At 33.9% G+C, this 16,599-nt stretch overlaps 1 protein-coding gene across 1 annotated transcript in view; it reads right to left on the bottom strand.

Annotated features, from left to right (window-relative positions):
• LOC145664436 (uncharacterized) overlaps nucleotides 1-16,599 on the bottom strand; it is a 169,899-nt gene that overhangs the window by 38,002 nt on the left and 115,298 nt on the right. Inside the window, exon 3 of the mRNA XM_081731118.1 lies at nucleotides 5,430-5,558. Within this exon, the coding sequence (XP_081587244.1) occupies nucleotides 5,443-5,558 (116 nt within the window). The 3' untranslated portion in view covers nucleotides 5,430-5,442. The remainder of the gene's footprint in view (nucleotides 1-5,429; nucleotides 5,559-16,599) is intronic.

Here is a 16,599-nt window from a genome sequence, read left to right as displayed (position 1 = left end):
CCCTTTTGATGCGGGGCCGTTTTGACGCGGGGCCCTTTTGACCGGGGCTCTTTTGACGCAGGGCCCTTTTGACCGGGACCGTTTTGACTCGGGCCTTTCTGTCCTCGCCCTTTTGTCCGGGCCCTTCTGACATGGAATCATTCGTTACTTTGAGGAACGATATATGTTATTTATATAGGTTCTATTACGTATTCCTCCATAAATACTATATAAATTGTCAGAATTATTCATGATCTTTCATGGAAATTCGCTGGTGCATGCACAGTAGGCGGACAGTGTAATTGAAAGGTGAGTTCAACAGAGATTATGTATTTCGCCGACATTATTTAATAGCTATATAGAAGAGATAGCGAAAACGAGTCAACCTAATGAAGATGGAATTTCGGTAGGAGATGAAATTATGAGGTGTTTACGGTTTGGGGTTGATATAGTTGTTGTTGCAGAATCTAAAAAGAAAATTAATAAGATGTAGAAAACTTGAGAAAGACTTCTGAAGAATATGGGATGAAAATAAATGTTAGAAAGACAAAATCCATGGTGATTGAAACGAAGCGATCGGTGTCAAATGTAGAAGCAGGAGCGGGAGAAAAGAACAAATGACTAGTTTTCGATATCTGAGTAGTATTATTAGTGATGATATGGTATGCGAACGTGAAATAAAAGCAAGGATAGAAATGGCGAAAGAAGCCTTTAGGATGAAGAAAATACTATTTTGTGGGATTTTGAATGGAGTTGAAAAAAGACATATGTTTCGTGTACTGTATTTTACTGTATTTATAAGGCAGAATCATGGACATTATGCAAAAATGATGAGAAACAATTGATCACTTTCGAAATATGTGCGTGGAGAAGAATGGAGAGAAATAACTGGATCGAGAGGAAAACGAATAAGAGGGTGTTAGAAATGGAAGGAGAAAAAATATTGAGAAGAGGAAGAAAAATTGGTTGCGATATTGGTTCAGAAGGAACTGTATCATGAGGGATGTGCTAGAGGGTATGGTGACAGGAAAGAGAGGTAGGGGATTAATTAGACTGTATAGAAACAGAATTAGGTTATTGGCGATATCAAAACATAAAAATCGTATGTGAAGATGGAAAGGTTAATAGAAGATCGTGGAGCATGGCAGTTTCTCAATCGCGGTAAGTGACCCGCTGGTAATGGCGGAATACTTCTGATATAATGATGCCGATGATGTACAATAGAAACAGAAAAATCCACTTTACTGTCGTTGCTAATACGAATCACGCGAATCTGTTACAATGCAGTATTTACGTAAACTAAATGATAATTTGTTTAATACTATTCACTAGCCCACTATACATTTGCGAGGTTTTGCTTTGAGAAATGAAGTGTATACGACATTGATTAGTAAAAATATTACAATAAAAATATATTATTAAAAAATATTGATTAAGAAATTGGCGTTAAACATGCTTTCCAGTAAGAATTATATAGAGAGAGGATTTACTTTATAAAGTGCGTTGCAAACGAATATTCTAGTTTTAATCCGATTAGAAACCGATAACTTACACAATACTATTTACTTCATTAGTTCTATAAACCTTTATGCTTATCGTATTATAATTATCTTTAAAATTATGATTTTGTCATTTCAAAACGTAGAGCGAGAAATAAATGTAATATTCTACCTAGGTATTTGTTAAGGAAACCTTTGCAACAGTGATGATTTCAAGGCATGACCTGTGGGAGAATTTGAGACCCTGTCGACATAAATTCGTGGCCATATCTTCGATCATGCTCAAAGTGGACTAATAATGTTCTATGAATTTCCTCTCATTCATATATTGACCATTACCCGGGGAGAATCTTCTGAAATCATCAATGCTTATAATTAGTTTTTCATTACAAATCAAAGGATAATAATGAAATATTGAACATACTTAATATTTTGTTTTCAGTTTTGGATTTTAGATTTGCAATTCATATAATGTTCCCTTCTAATCGAATTTGAGAGAAAAGTCGTTGCCAAAGATTTATTGAAAGAAATGTTTTCAGTCCTCTGATGAAAATAGGAACACACTTTTAAGGAAAAAGAAAACGAAAGCAATACTTCCTACAGGGTTTGAACACATAAACTTAGGATTGATAGACTATTGACCCAAACCGCTCGATCAGTTCGTACGTCTTCACTGAGCTTCTTTAGACTTTTGTGTAAAGTAGTTTCCTGCTCCACACTTTTTTTTTTTTTTTTTTTTTTTTTGTTTGTTTGTTTATGTCGATACCACTATAAGTTTGTGGTGAATATTTGGGCGTTACAGGTCTTGCATAAAGGTCTTTTTCGTATAAACTACATTCAATTTTACGTCCTAATAACTTATATGCAACAAATTTAATCTGTGAAATGATTGAGGTTGGAGTGATCGTAAATGTTTTCATAGTTAGGAGCCTCGATATGCAAACCCGCTTAACGTGGGGATTTACTATTGTGAAATTTGGTACAAAAAGGCACACGTCACGCACTCCTTGCATACGGGAGTAACATAACGGAGGACGATAACACTTCGAGTACCGGCGATACAGTCAGCTAATACAAGACCAGTATTTCTAGCCCATGATGTTGCGGAAACAACCTTTCACATTTTTTGTAATTCAACTCTTGAAAGGTTCCTGATTTCTTGATTTATAATTTTGCTAATATTGAATTATTTAACTAAATTGAAATTTCAAATATGGCCATAAATTGAAAGTAAATAATTTATATTTTACAGCACTATTATTTTCCATATAGAGAATATACAGGGCCAGATTAAGATCATTGGAAGCCTTGAAGCGGAAAAATACGAGGGCTTATCAAAAACTTTTATGATGGTCTCTCTCTCAACATGTTCAAAAGCGCTCATGAATTATATAGGAAAAAATCATGTCATATTTTTTAAGCTTTTACGGTGAAAGTGTTTTCAGTAATTTTTAAAACTTTTGGGGCCCTCTTGGTCACGGAATCCTGGAGCAAAAAATGAAAACTCAATGCATTTTTTTCTGAAAAATAGAAAAATATTCATGTCTTTACAGGAAAATCACAGAAGCAATCGCTATGTTGTAGGTAAGTAGCTGTATAAATTATGCATTTTAAAACGCAGGGGCCCTGTGCAGATGCAAATTTAAGTCAGTTTTCTTTCTGTTCCGCCAAAATTACTTAAAAGAAATAAATAAAATTCATTCATTCGTACCTTACTTTAAAAGAATTTACCTACGGACTGTGTGGTTCGTGAAAGAAGTCCTTTCCTTTGTGGGTCCATGGTCTTAGCATGTGTGCAATAAGTACAATATACTATATATTTGCTTTGAGTTGTGTGTACTGCCGATACACAGTAGGCCTACGTACATGTTGGGGGAGGGAGCAGTACATACATGTGCATGAGCCCTAGAAAGTACTTCCTGGTGGGCCCCTGGGTTGCAGTACGACCCTGTTTACAACAATATTATTATGAACGATTACAGGAAAGATAAAATGTTATTAGTTACTTGCCATAAATTCGAAATATATTTCGCAAAGCTTTGCTTATGCCAAAGAATAAAAAACAATGCAAATACTCACAGCCAGTAACGATGCGGTGCAACGACATTGCGCAAATTTTTCTAAAGATTAGATCGTTGATAATCTAAGTAATTTATGTCTTATTAACGAGGAGCAGAAAGTGCTGAAATTGCGCAAATTTCCGCCGCGACGTTGCCAACAACAGGATTTAAGGAATTGTGTGAAATTTTGCATCGAAATGAAATGTATAAAGCTATTCCTTTATGAGATATATTTTATTGCATTCTAATATTTACAAAGCAACATACTTATTTACAGAAAATTTCATTTTACAGTTTGAATGCTTGAAATTTAATGGTAAATATGGCAACCCAAAAAATGCCTTTATCCATGAACCTGTAAGAAAAGCAATAATAATAATAATAATAATAATAATAATAATAATAATAATAATAATAATAATAATAATAATAATAATTTGTTAGAATAAGCAAGCATTGGGAAAGTAGTGAAATTGATGGATCTTACTGTTGGCTTTATAATTTCTTCATTTCGTACATTATTAGAACAGCAGTTTATTTGCTTTTAAGAATGGTGACTGAATTAAGATTCTTCAGTCAAACAGAATAAGATTCTATTTTCAACTGTATTCTGTATTAATATATAACAAAACAAAGTCCACATGGTATTATTAAATTAATAATAAAGAATAATAGACCATAATAATATCAATAATACCTAGTTCAGATTTTGGATCCATATATGCTTGTCGCAGATCATTGTCGGCTTGAATCCTCCGCCACCATGTTTGTCCCAAATGGAATCTGCAGCCACGAATGTCACAATTTGGAAACACATTCTTGATGGCTTCGTGAGCAGCTGTTTCAAAATCAACGTAAATGATTTTCATGAGACACAACATTCGACATGCTGCTTTAGAATTCTAACTGCATGTAGGAGGTACACGTAGATATAAGTTGCTGCATCACTCAAGGGGGCGAGCTTTCTTGCCAAGGGGCCCTATTTATCTCTAATACACTGACCACTCATTCTTGTAACAATTTATACGATAATACCTAGGTAATATATAACAAATGTTTCTCACAGCACCTAAGAACAACTAAGACGCAAATGCAAATCTAAGTATCATTTATAGAAAGGTGAAAGGATAGTTATTAAGATATGTGGTAGACACACCTGAAATATGTATACAAGTGCTTGTTTCTGATTGGCCAAAACTGGAAGATATAGACAAATCTTTATTTCTGATTGGTCGAACGTCTGTTCACGATATTTCAAGAGAACTTCTAGAAATATTTATATATATTGTTTATTTTATATATGTTTGTTTTCCTTACAGTATTTCAAAACTATTTGCTTTCAATAACTATATTCTTACAGTTTTAATCTTACAGTTAGATATGATACGGAAAATGAATGACTGGGACACATTCCCCAGTCACCCTCTCTAACGACGCCATTGCACACATATAATATAGATGACTGAAAATGCTATTGTTATCCATTACTTTGTATTTTTTTTTTGTTAAAACGACTTGCATTTTGGTGACTGTTTTTATTAGTCGATATACTTATGGTAATGATGGCAACGTTGCACAAGATTTTTTTCGCAATTTCCAATTTTGTTGCCTGCTCATTAAGGCTTTATCTGTGTCAACAGATAAGCGTGGGAAAATTTGCGCAATGTCGGTGCACCCTAACGATGTATTTCTGATATTCTCTGAAGGCGATGTGCTTGGTGTTGAATTGACATACAAGTAACACGCTAAAGTGGTAGTCAATTTGTGTTGTTTCAACACCTCATTTTTTGCTGTGTAGGAACCAATGTTATGTACTATTCGTAAAGATCTACATAATTTTGTACAGCAGTCATTTAGTGTCTATTGTAAATGTCATGTAATATAATCCTACCTGTTATTGTCATCTATACAAGAACTGGGGCACCACAACAGCATTCAGCGATCAGCTCATGCTCGTAACAAGAGTTGGCATGAAGAAACGAACAATCAGCGTATTTGCATTCATAAGGAACAGGCTCATCTGCAAATGACATAATACTCTTAATTAACTGGACAGTCCACTGTTAATATACTATTGATTAGGTCTACTTTTTAATTATTCCATTACTGTATGTGGACCGCTTGGATGTCAAGTGGCCTAACTCCAAAAAATTAAAAACTGTACCAATGCATTCATTCACTTCTGTAGATGTTTAATGGTTCATAGGAACTGGAACTTCAAATTTTACTCTTGGAAAATTTTAATCTTGGAGTTACGCCACTTGGAATCCAAACGGTCCATGTATAGGAGAAAGTGGGTAAATCTGCCACCTTAAGGAATTTTATTTTTTTCAGTCCTACAGAAACATACTAGCAAGTAGGTAAGAGTTTTATAATGTACTTTCGTCCTTAAGTTTTAAAATTTATCAATTGTAAATGATTTGAACCTGAAAAATGGTTTTAGCAAAGGCATGAATACTTGGTGTGAATCTGTGAGCGGTATCACCATATACAGTATAACCATAAAGTTCGACTAAGATATACCAGTAAACATTATTATTAAAATATGTGATAGTCAAAACTAGGAAAATAATTACTAAAAAGAGTTAGCTATGCTGAAAGTAAGAAAATGACCATTAGAAAACTTAAATATGATTAAAAGTATGAGAATAAGTGTTAAGAAGACTTAAGAATAGTTACGAAAAATTACGAAGTTTATCAAAAATTAAATGTTGATTAAAAACACTAAATTCATGTTTTTATTTAGTTCGGAATATGATGATGTCGTAAATTTTCAATAATTTGAAGCTTAAAATATATAAAGTGATAATCATTCCTGTTGTTGTTGTCCTCTATGTTTACTCTGAAACAAGAAGAAAAAACAAAATGCTAAGTTGGATGCAGGGAGAATGGTGGAAACTGCATAATTTATATCGTTTACCAAACAGCGTTAGGATTTCCAAGTTAAGAGACTCAAATGGTCAAATCATGTATTCAGAATGGAAGAAAGTACGAACACTTCCAAAATTTTAACTGGTAAAAGGGAAAATGGAGCATTAGGAAGACCAGGGAACAGGTGGGATGACAATACAAGGGTTGAAACTTAAATAGTGGCGACACTATGCAATGAAATGTACTAGTGGCGCTGATAGCGCACGTTGTTGACATACCTACCTGACCTCCGAGCAAATAGACTCGCCCGTCGCACGTCACCGGCGGGCGCATAAGCAAGGGAAGCACAGTCACTTGTAAGCGAGCGGTCTAACGTAAAGGAACCCATCGTGATGCAATTTTGCGCATGCCCAGGCGTTCCTTCAGGATGCGAAGCACAGTCGTATGCGCTAAGGGCGAGCTCACGAATCGTCAGGCGTCGATCACTGTCCACCAACGCGGCAACAGCTTGCACTTCTTCTTCAGAGACGCTAAAACGACCTGCCCGATGCATGTCTGCCACAGTTTGCCGACCTTCGTTGAAGGCTTTTATCCACCGTGTCACTGTTCTGTACGGCAATGCCGATTCCCCACACGCCTCTTGAAGTCCTTGATGACACTGTCGTGCTGTACGACCTCTGGGACATTCAATCTTGATCCAAGTCTGTTGTTCCTGTTTCGAAAACATAATGTCACCTTTAAGTTAGACCGCTCGCTCACAAGTGACTGTGCTTCCCTCGCTTGTGCGCCTGCCAGTGACGTGCGACGGGCGAGTCTATTTCTCGGAGGTTAGGTAGGTATGTCAACAACGTGCGCTATCAGCGCCACTAGTACATTTCATTGCATAGTGTCTCCACAGCAGTGTTGCTACTATTTAAGTTCCAACCCTCGTATTAAGATGGATCTCGTAGAAATAGGAATCCAGAGTAGAAATTGAATCCACTTGGGTAAGGATAGAAGTCATTGTAAATCTTCTGTGAACGCGGCAATGAACTTCCAGGAACCATAGATTTAGTTATTCTTGTTATAAGAAAGATTTGGTGAAAATCAACAAACCATAATTTTTTTTTCACAACTGGCAAAGTCATTAGTGATTAAAAAACTCTTGTAATTTAAGTCTGCTTATTTAAAAAAAAAGATTTCTTGCTAACAGTTTTCAGTTTCCATTAGTCATTTTCTTAAAAAGCTACAATGTTACCAATTTTATTTGTAGTAGTGTCACCTTAAAAAGAAAAAGAAAACTAAATCTTGAATTATACCTATCCTATGAGGTTGGCAAACTGGTATAACTTTCTCGTAGTTCTGTAATACAAATGATCAAGTACTTGAATTGCATTTTTTAATGATTAGTGGGGGCAGATTTTAGAAAAAAGTAAATTAATAAACAAAACATTTGATTACATTTTAAAACCGAGCATAAAATAAAGAAATCTATTGGTTACAGGAAAAACCTGTTTTTAAGTGTTCGTTTAATATAAGCGCGCCGCTAAAACTTGCTCAATGCTGTAATGAGGTCAGGAAAAAAGTATATAAATTCCCTCGTTAAAAAGAGGAAAGTGTGTGTGTTCTAGTCATTTCTCGTTTCTAATTTTACTGTTTAATGAAATTTCTTCGTGTATACACATCTAAATAAAAAATAAAAAGAAAAGGAAAAATTCAGCATTAAAAACTGTTTTGCTTCTACGTCTGCTTTTTCTGTACGTATTAGCAAAAGGTGTCCAATCAAACAGTGTTCATTTGCCATTGTAATGAAAATGAAATAAGCATTCAGTGTTTAATAAAGACATTCCATTTGTGGCAACCTAAAAGAAGTTTGTTACTATGCACTGGTTGTTCAAAGGGATACAAGCAATCTATCAACCATGAATGTATGATGAATCCATAGAGATAATTAAAAAAACAAATGTAATAAGTATTATCAAGAATAATCAAATTCAGGATGAAACTTTGTAAGTTTCAGAAAACACACGGTAAGACATTTAAGAAGCTACAACAATTTTTCAATATTTATGAATAGACGATTGAAAATGACGATTTTATTAAGGAACTGATAAAAATATTCTTAGAAAAGGATTTTAAAAGGTTTCTACTTGAAACTATTGTATCTAATTAAAACTCAAAGTGATTAAAAGTATGTAGTGTTTTTACCATTGAAAAAATCTACCATTGATAGAACTATGTTTCAATGTTTATAGTGTTTGACATTGTAAAACTGGTAACAAGTGATTTTTACTGTTATAACTGTTTAAAAAAGTTTAGTGCGCAGTGCAGTGCAATGCAATAATATTAAACAAATCTTCTTCTAAATAGTGGGGTGCGTAAAATGATTAGTGTACACTGTAAAAATATTGGACAGGTCTTAGTAAGGAGGAAGCTGCGTAAATATTGTACATATAGAAGATAGAGACTTCCAATGCAGTTTTTTAAATACGATCAAAGCACAAATTTTTTATTTTGATAAAAAGTTATGATAGTGAAACAGAAATAAGTGTGTATATATATTTTAAGGAGGCGGAGAATAAATAGTATTAATAATAATAACATTGTCATCAAATATGTTTGTAATAAAAATTAAAGGACAAGATTATGATTATCTTGTTAACCCTATTCCAAGTATTTTAGTGACCATCTTACAATCCTTACATTAGCTCTGTTTACACATCAGAGTTAAGATGCCCTTAATTAATTTGTAGTAAGGATTCTCATATAGAATAAGGATTTGTTTTTTTACTCACGGTTCAGTATATTTTGTTCGTATATGATGATTTGGTACTCATATTATAATATTACACGTCATTAATAGTGCAACCGTATTGCTCTTAGATGCTTACATCTGCGTCAGTGCTTATTTTTTCCGTTTGTCTGAATAGTCGTTCAGGCTTATTTTTTCAATTTGTACAATTGTTCATATTGATGATTGGCCCTTGCCATCTTGGGAAGGCAATATACGACGTTGTTTAGTGGAATGGTACTCTGTTGTCAATAAATAGTAAGATCAATCTACTTACTAGTAGCACATGTTGGTCCTCTTTCTTTGCGAGGATTTACAATGTGTACTTTAAAGATTACTATTAATTATGTTTTCTACTGTTCTGAAGAAGGTCTTCAGTTTGATTCTTACATTTTCCTTTAAAAAAGGTTAATATAATGGGTCCTTTAAATAAAATATTTTCATTTCAATTGATGCTGTTTTCTCACACAAGAATAGGACCTCAGGTTTCAATATTTTCTTTGGGTGTTATGTCATATATACTGGTTTGTTTATCGTTAAGGCAGTGATTTCAATAGTTATACAAACATAAGTGTTCACCATTTAATGTATTGGGTTTTAAAAGTTCGCATAATATGAGTTTTAGCTGTTCACATTATATGAGTTTTAGCTGTTCGCATAATATACATATTTTCAGAATCTTGTATCTACTATTTGAAATTAAATGTGCTAACCATTATCTTAGAAACTTGCAGGAAACTCTCAAAACATGCTCATGCTAAGTGCACCTAGTACTTTCGCTAGGATCTCATCTTATAATTGAAATGACTTAAGTAAAGATATCATGTGCTTAAACTTTATTACACCTTTACTTGTTTTGTTATTAACTTGTCAATGTGTCTTTTTCTCTCGGGTCTGGACACAATGATAAATTCAATCTTACGTACAATTCATTTCTTCGTGTGTTTTATAATCCAAAGTGATGTTCTGTATCTTTTATACATAATCTAGTTTTCCAGTACCAATTTCTTTTATGCGAGAGCTATAATTTTTTATCATTAATCTCACAAATGTTGTAAACTTCCCACCCATCTGGAACTTCATCTGTTAGATCACCTAAGTAAGGGGACTAATGTAAGTGGAGATTTATCACAGCGTTGTACATACATGAAAATGTTCGTCTCGCAATAGACCATTCTTTTGGTCATAAAGTACAAGCATTGCTCAAGTCTTTATTATTATTATTTCGTTTCGCATAAAAAGAGCTGTGGTTCTGAAAATAATAAAATTACCAACGTTTTTGTATGTAACAATATTTTTTTCCCCAATAACTAGCACCTTATGTAGTTCGTATTACAATACCTATAAATAGGTGTAAAGCTTTTCTGGTGTGTCAAACAATTAACGATTTTCCGTTCTTTTGTCTCCATTTGTCGTAGAGCAAATTTACGAATAGTTTGGCTATGTATCTTAAGCCATGGGTTTTCGTTTAGCTATATGCCTTCCTGGTCATAATATTTCTCAGTATATTTGATTTTCTCTTCTTCAATGAATCATGAATGAGGAAAACCAAACGCCTCCTGTTTCAATTTTAGGAAAGAATTCACATAGTTGTGGAAAAGACTATGTGAATTTTCACTCTTCAGAACCAAGTACTTCGATCTCAATAATTTGCAGTATTCTATATCCAGTGTTTAGTGCTCTGTGCAGTTCAGGAGTACACTACGTGTATATTAAAACATTGCATTTTCTGCAATTGCTTAGTGCGTCCACTGTATAACACAAATACAACTCTACTGTTACATGTATATCTTAGTAAAGTACTAAAGTGTTTTCCATAAATTATGTATAACTATTGTTTTTCTAAATATTCATAAGATGTAAATAGTAATTTATTACATCTATATAAAATGCCTATTTCCTTACATAAAATCCTCATAAAGTTAATATGTTTCTTAAGTTATCATAATCAATGAAAAAACAAGTGACGTCCGTGCTGCAATAAATGTCATAACGCGCAATCTTCTGCGCAAGTTTTCTGACTATAAATCATGAGGGTGGTTGTGGTACTGCTATAAAGTGTTTTGTGCACTGTTAAGATGTACAATCAAAAGCCAGGTGTTTCAGCGGGTGCAAAACAAAAAATAAATACTGCTTTACATATAAAAACATTTTCATCTTTTCATAATAAGCAAAGGAAAGGTGAGGTTCAAACCAATATTTCCTTATCTCAAAGTAAGTGTGTAATCTCCAAGTATATTTCACCACGTGAAAAACGTTTTGAACTTGAAAAACGAAAGGAAATTATTCTTGTACATCCAAATGATCCTGATATTCCTGAAGATGAAACATGTAAAATTATATATACTACACAAGAATTAATGCGGGATGCAGTGTTTAGACGAAGTTTCAGATATTCATATGAAATAGCTTTTGAAGAGGAGGTAGTATTTCAAAATAGAATTTCTAATGAGATTTTAATATTCAATGAACTAAAGTGTGAATGTACCCCTAATGAAATAAGTGATGTTTGTGTAACTTACTGAACCTCTACTTTGTGAAGAATGTGCCATTCGTAATGAAAACGAAAGTGTTCACAAATGTATAACTGAAAATGATGAAGAATTAAATACTACTGTGTGGAATTTCCTAATTAGAAAATCAACAAGAGAGCAAATATTAAAACAGTATATGAAAACGTACCGGTATGTAAAATATATAGATGTAAATATCATACCATATCTTATAGACAAATTTAACTATACATATCAAGAAATTACATTTAATGATTATCATATTTCTGATTCTGATTTAAATGAAACGTATCTTGAACAGAATAAAAATGTGTTTCAACAATCCTCAGTGTATCAGTGTGTTTCCGTTAATACATATGATGATTGCGAATATCAGTGCAATTCTTTTTCACTGGATGAACAATGTGTGTTACTATGTATTGCCCGATGGAAACCACAACGTAAAGTTTTATGTCACGGTTGTTTTACAAATTGTAGTATTTTAGATGATCATGAATGCATTCCTTTAGACTATGATATGGTATGCTATAACACGCGGTGTGTTTTGTCTAATGTGCAAACTTTTGATGACTTATATGAAGAATTTGCAAGAGTACATTGTGATATTGAAATTGATAATTGGACATTTACATATGCATTATATAACATATTGTTAAGCAGAGAGAATATTCAGTTAATTACTGAGTTATTCTTGCAAAAGGATTTACAATATAATATGCATTTTTAAAAGTTGTAAATAATAATAATAATAATAATGGAAAATAAAAACTTCTGTAAATCAATTAGAAACAATGTGTGTAAGTTAGCGATAAAAAGAGGTAAAAGTCTTTTGGCATTAAACTGGCCAACATGTAATTTTACATATAATATTATAAATATTAATTTTATTAAACAATATTTAAAGGAGTATAATATTGAAATTTGTAAATAAAATTTTTATCAGTTTATATATTTCTTGTTTTATTATTTTTTTATGTATACATTATCGTACTTGAAAACATTACTTCTTGGAACAAAACTTTAACTTGTGTCTGTGTATATGAGAAACGACTTTCCTAACAGAACTCTCGTAGTGTGATCCGTCAAATATTTTTTTAATTTTATTCATTTAATTCCGTAAGAACTTTGTTGTGTTTTATTTATTCATTCAGTTCTGCAAAAAACGTCATTTTCAAATATTTCAAAGTGGTAATAGTAGTAGTAACATTTTTCAAGACATATCAAACTTTGAAATAGTTCAAAGTAGTAATAGTAAAAACATTAATCAAATATCATTTTTTTTAAAGAACGAAACGCTATATTTATTGGCTCACACTGTAAGTGTACTTTTGGACTGCCATAAAAAGCGTACCAATTAAATTGTAAAATACCAATATTACCATTTATTAAAGAAAAGTTTTTTTATTAAATAAAAATCAAAAATAAAATTTGTATATATTTATTCAAGTAGATCAATCAAAAACAAAACATAAGCTACACATGAAATCGAAAAATTACACATCAATGTTTTATCCCTTGCAAATAGAATGTCAACTAAGTCTTTTAAATAATCGGGGTTTCTTAATAAATTATAATATTCAATGTTAAAAATGTCCTGATTTTTCTTATTAAAATGACATTTTACATATGTTTCGTACACTGGTTTCTCACACTGTCTTTCACTATAATGCACCATGTCTCAGTTTCTAATTTCTCAACGTAAAAACAGCGGTGCAATATTTGTCGTGTGGTGCTATAAACACACCCCTCACATAATAAATCATTATTCGGATTCCACTCCTTAACACACATTTTAATACAATTTTCATCTACAAACCCCAATGAACAATCACACTCACACTTTTTTCTTCTTTGCGCCGCACTGATAAATCTAGTGGATATTTTTACGATGAATATACAAAATCCAGTGGTGAAACACTTGCTTCTGGTGAATTTGTCTTACATTCATCCAATTCCTCAAATAAGCGAAGAATTTCTTCTTCCTCCCCTTCATAGAATAGGTCTAGAGATGCTGATCTTTTCGGTAAGGTCCATTTCAATGATGGAATTTTTACAGCTAATGGTGGTGTTGATGCCGATGCTGGACCATGTGAAGCCTGTGCTGCTGTTACTAGTTGTAACTAGTTGTAACCAAAAATGCTGGACCATTTGATGATTTTTCTACTGCTGATGATGCACCAAATAAAGCCTGTGTCGAGCCATTTCAGGATGATACTAGTAATGTTGAATCTACTGCTAATAATGATCGATATCCTACTGAGACGTAGGAATGAAACCGGGTCATTCCTTAGATCAATAATTTCCTCCTCTATAATGATATCTGGAGATTGAGGAGAATCCTCTGAAAAGGTTAGCTTTTCTTGAGAGCTTCAATAACATCAAACGGTGAATCCCAATCTACCTCATTGCAAAGCTCAATTTCTCGTTGTGCCTGAGTGTCGAAGGACTCCATGACGATTTTATGCTCATCTTCTCTTCAAAACGCAATATATAAAGAAAATTTTACCAACAACGTCATAGCACGTAATACTTTAAATCGAATTTTTGAAACGGTTCTTTATTACTACATTTAAAATATTTCTCAAAACAGCCAACTTGCAATTTCCCAAATTTCATAAATATACGGCATAAGGAAAATCATGCTAGCATATGTTATTCACGTGATCTCTTAAAACAACAACAATATAGCATCATGTTCTGGTCATTCACATCTTCTCAGAAAGAAATTCATGTTTCATCATTAATGCAATTCATGTAATCATACCGTTCATTCACATCTACTTGCAACAGCATTTCATCAATAATGTTATTCACCTCATCATTTGAATGTCATCCCTTTGCAAATAAATGGTTTACATATTTTCAAACAGGAAATCTATGTCCAACATTAATGTTGTTCAAGTACAAATAAGTTATTTTACAATATAAAACACATTTTTACTATTCCAGGTCATTATTCTCTAATATCTATTGGTATTCTGTGATGTTAAACATTTTTTATTTTTATTCCCGCATGTATTCTTTAATGTGTACTCATCGTGATGTCAAAGTTCTTTGCTACTACATTGTCGGTATTCTGTGATGTAAAATTTGATTTTATTCTTCGCCAATATTTTCTCAAACCTACCCCACCGAACTTCTTTTCTATTAGTCAACGACATTCTATAATGTCTACCCACCGCGTCATCAAAGTTGTTTTCTATTAGTTGGCGGGTTTCTCTGATGTCTACTCACCGCGGCGCCAAAGTTGTTCGGTAATGCGTCGGTAGTATTCTGTGATGTCACGTAGCACTAAGGTCAACATCCTACATCAGCAACTTTCACTTCCGCTCATACATCCGTGTTCCAAAAGCCAGCGAAAACCTCTGTTAGTGTCCAAACATCATCAACAAAAGACATGTGATGACCAACCTCTATATACGAGGGTCACTACGAAAGTTTTGAGATATACATTGTTGTGGCACAGTATTTGAATTCCAACAATTGTGTTCGGTAGTGGTATCCAGAGCGAAGAAGCGAAGCAAATTTCAACTCGCCTCGCTTATCGGCGTGGCCGTATGGTCTTCACTTGTTTGTTGATGTGAGCAGTATTCGGCTGTCTAGAATGAAGCTCGAAAGGTAACATTTTCGGGCAATGATCCTTTACGATTTCAAAAGTGGTTTGAACGAGACACAAAGCCTTGACCATTTGCAGGGGGCATTTTGGGACCTTGCTCCTTCCCGTGTTACAGTTTTTCGGTGGTTTGGTGAATTCAGAAGAAGCCGGACATCGCTTAAAGATGAAGAGAGAGATGGACGTCCTGCAACAGCTGTGTCAGATGAAAACATTGCCGCTGTGGAACAAATGATTCGAGAAAATCCTCGAACAACTTTCAAGGACAGTGAACATTGGATCGCCAGCAGTAACAAAAATTCTTCATGATGATCTTCGGCTCAGGAAGGTTTCATCTCGTTGGGTGCCTCACACTTTGACTGAACAGCAGTAGCGCGTGCGTGTGGAATGGTGTGAAGAAATGCTTGCAAGATTTGATGATGGCAATTCTCGACGCGTCTCTGACATTGTTACTGGTGATGAGACTTGGATCTATCAATTTGACCCTGAAAATAAACGCCAGTCTACAGTTTGGGTCTTCCAGACGAAAATCCACCCACGAAAGTGAAGCGACCGCGAAAATGGAGAAGAAGATGGTTGCAACTTTCTTCTCCAAATCTAGCCATGTTGCAGCTGTTTCACTTGAAGAACAAAGGACTGTTACTGCTCAGTGGTACATCACTGTTTGCCTAACAAAAGTGTTCCAGAAGCTTCGAGAACGTCGTCCAAGAACTGGATTACATGGAATCCTGCTTCATCATGACAACGCGTTTGCACACTCGGCCAACATCACAATTCAGTTTTTAGAATCTACGGACGTCAAACTAACTCATCCGCCGTATAGCCCTGACCTGGCCCCGTGTGATTTTTTCTGTTCCCCAGGATCAAAGATCGCATGCGTGTGAAGAGATTTTGCAGGCCTGAAGAAGCTGTAGTGGCTTACGAGAATGAACTTTCAACACTTGAAGAAAAGACTGGCAACACTGCTTCCAAAAGTGGTTTTCGAGGATGCAAAAGTGTGTACAGTGTAATGGTGAATAGTTTGAGAAAATTTAAGTGTTAAATTAATTTTAAGTATGTAAGTTATTTCACATATCAAAACTTTCGTAGCGACCCTCGTATGTACCAGCATGAAGCATGTTACTACGCTCACACAATGTTCGAATATGTTATATATATCAAAGTAATGAATGAATAAATAAAGATTTTAATTATACCAATCCTCTACTCCTTCCCTACCAATCTACTACGCCTCCATGGTTAAACACTTCGTGTTGACATGATTATCCTGGTAGTGCCGGGTTCAATTCCCGTT

This window comes from Thermobia domestica, chromosome 11 (genome assembly GCF_964235325.1).
Source record: "Thermobia domestica chromosome 11, izTheDome1.hap1.1, whole genome shotgun sequence".
In the NCBI taxonomy this organism is placed as follows: Eukaryota; Metazoa; Arthropoda; class Insecta; order Zygentoma; family Lepismatidae; genus Thermobia; species Thermobia domestica.
This window is presented reverse-complemented; position numbering and strand designations above follow the sequence as displayed.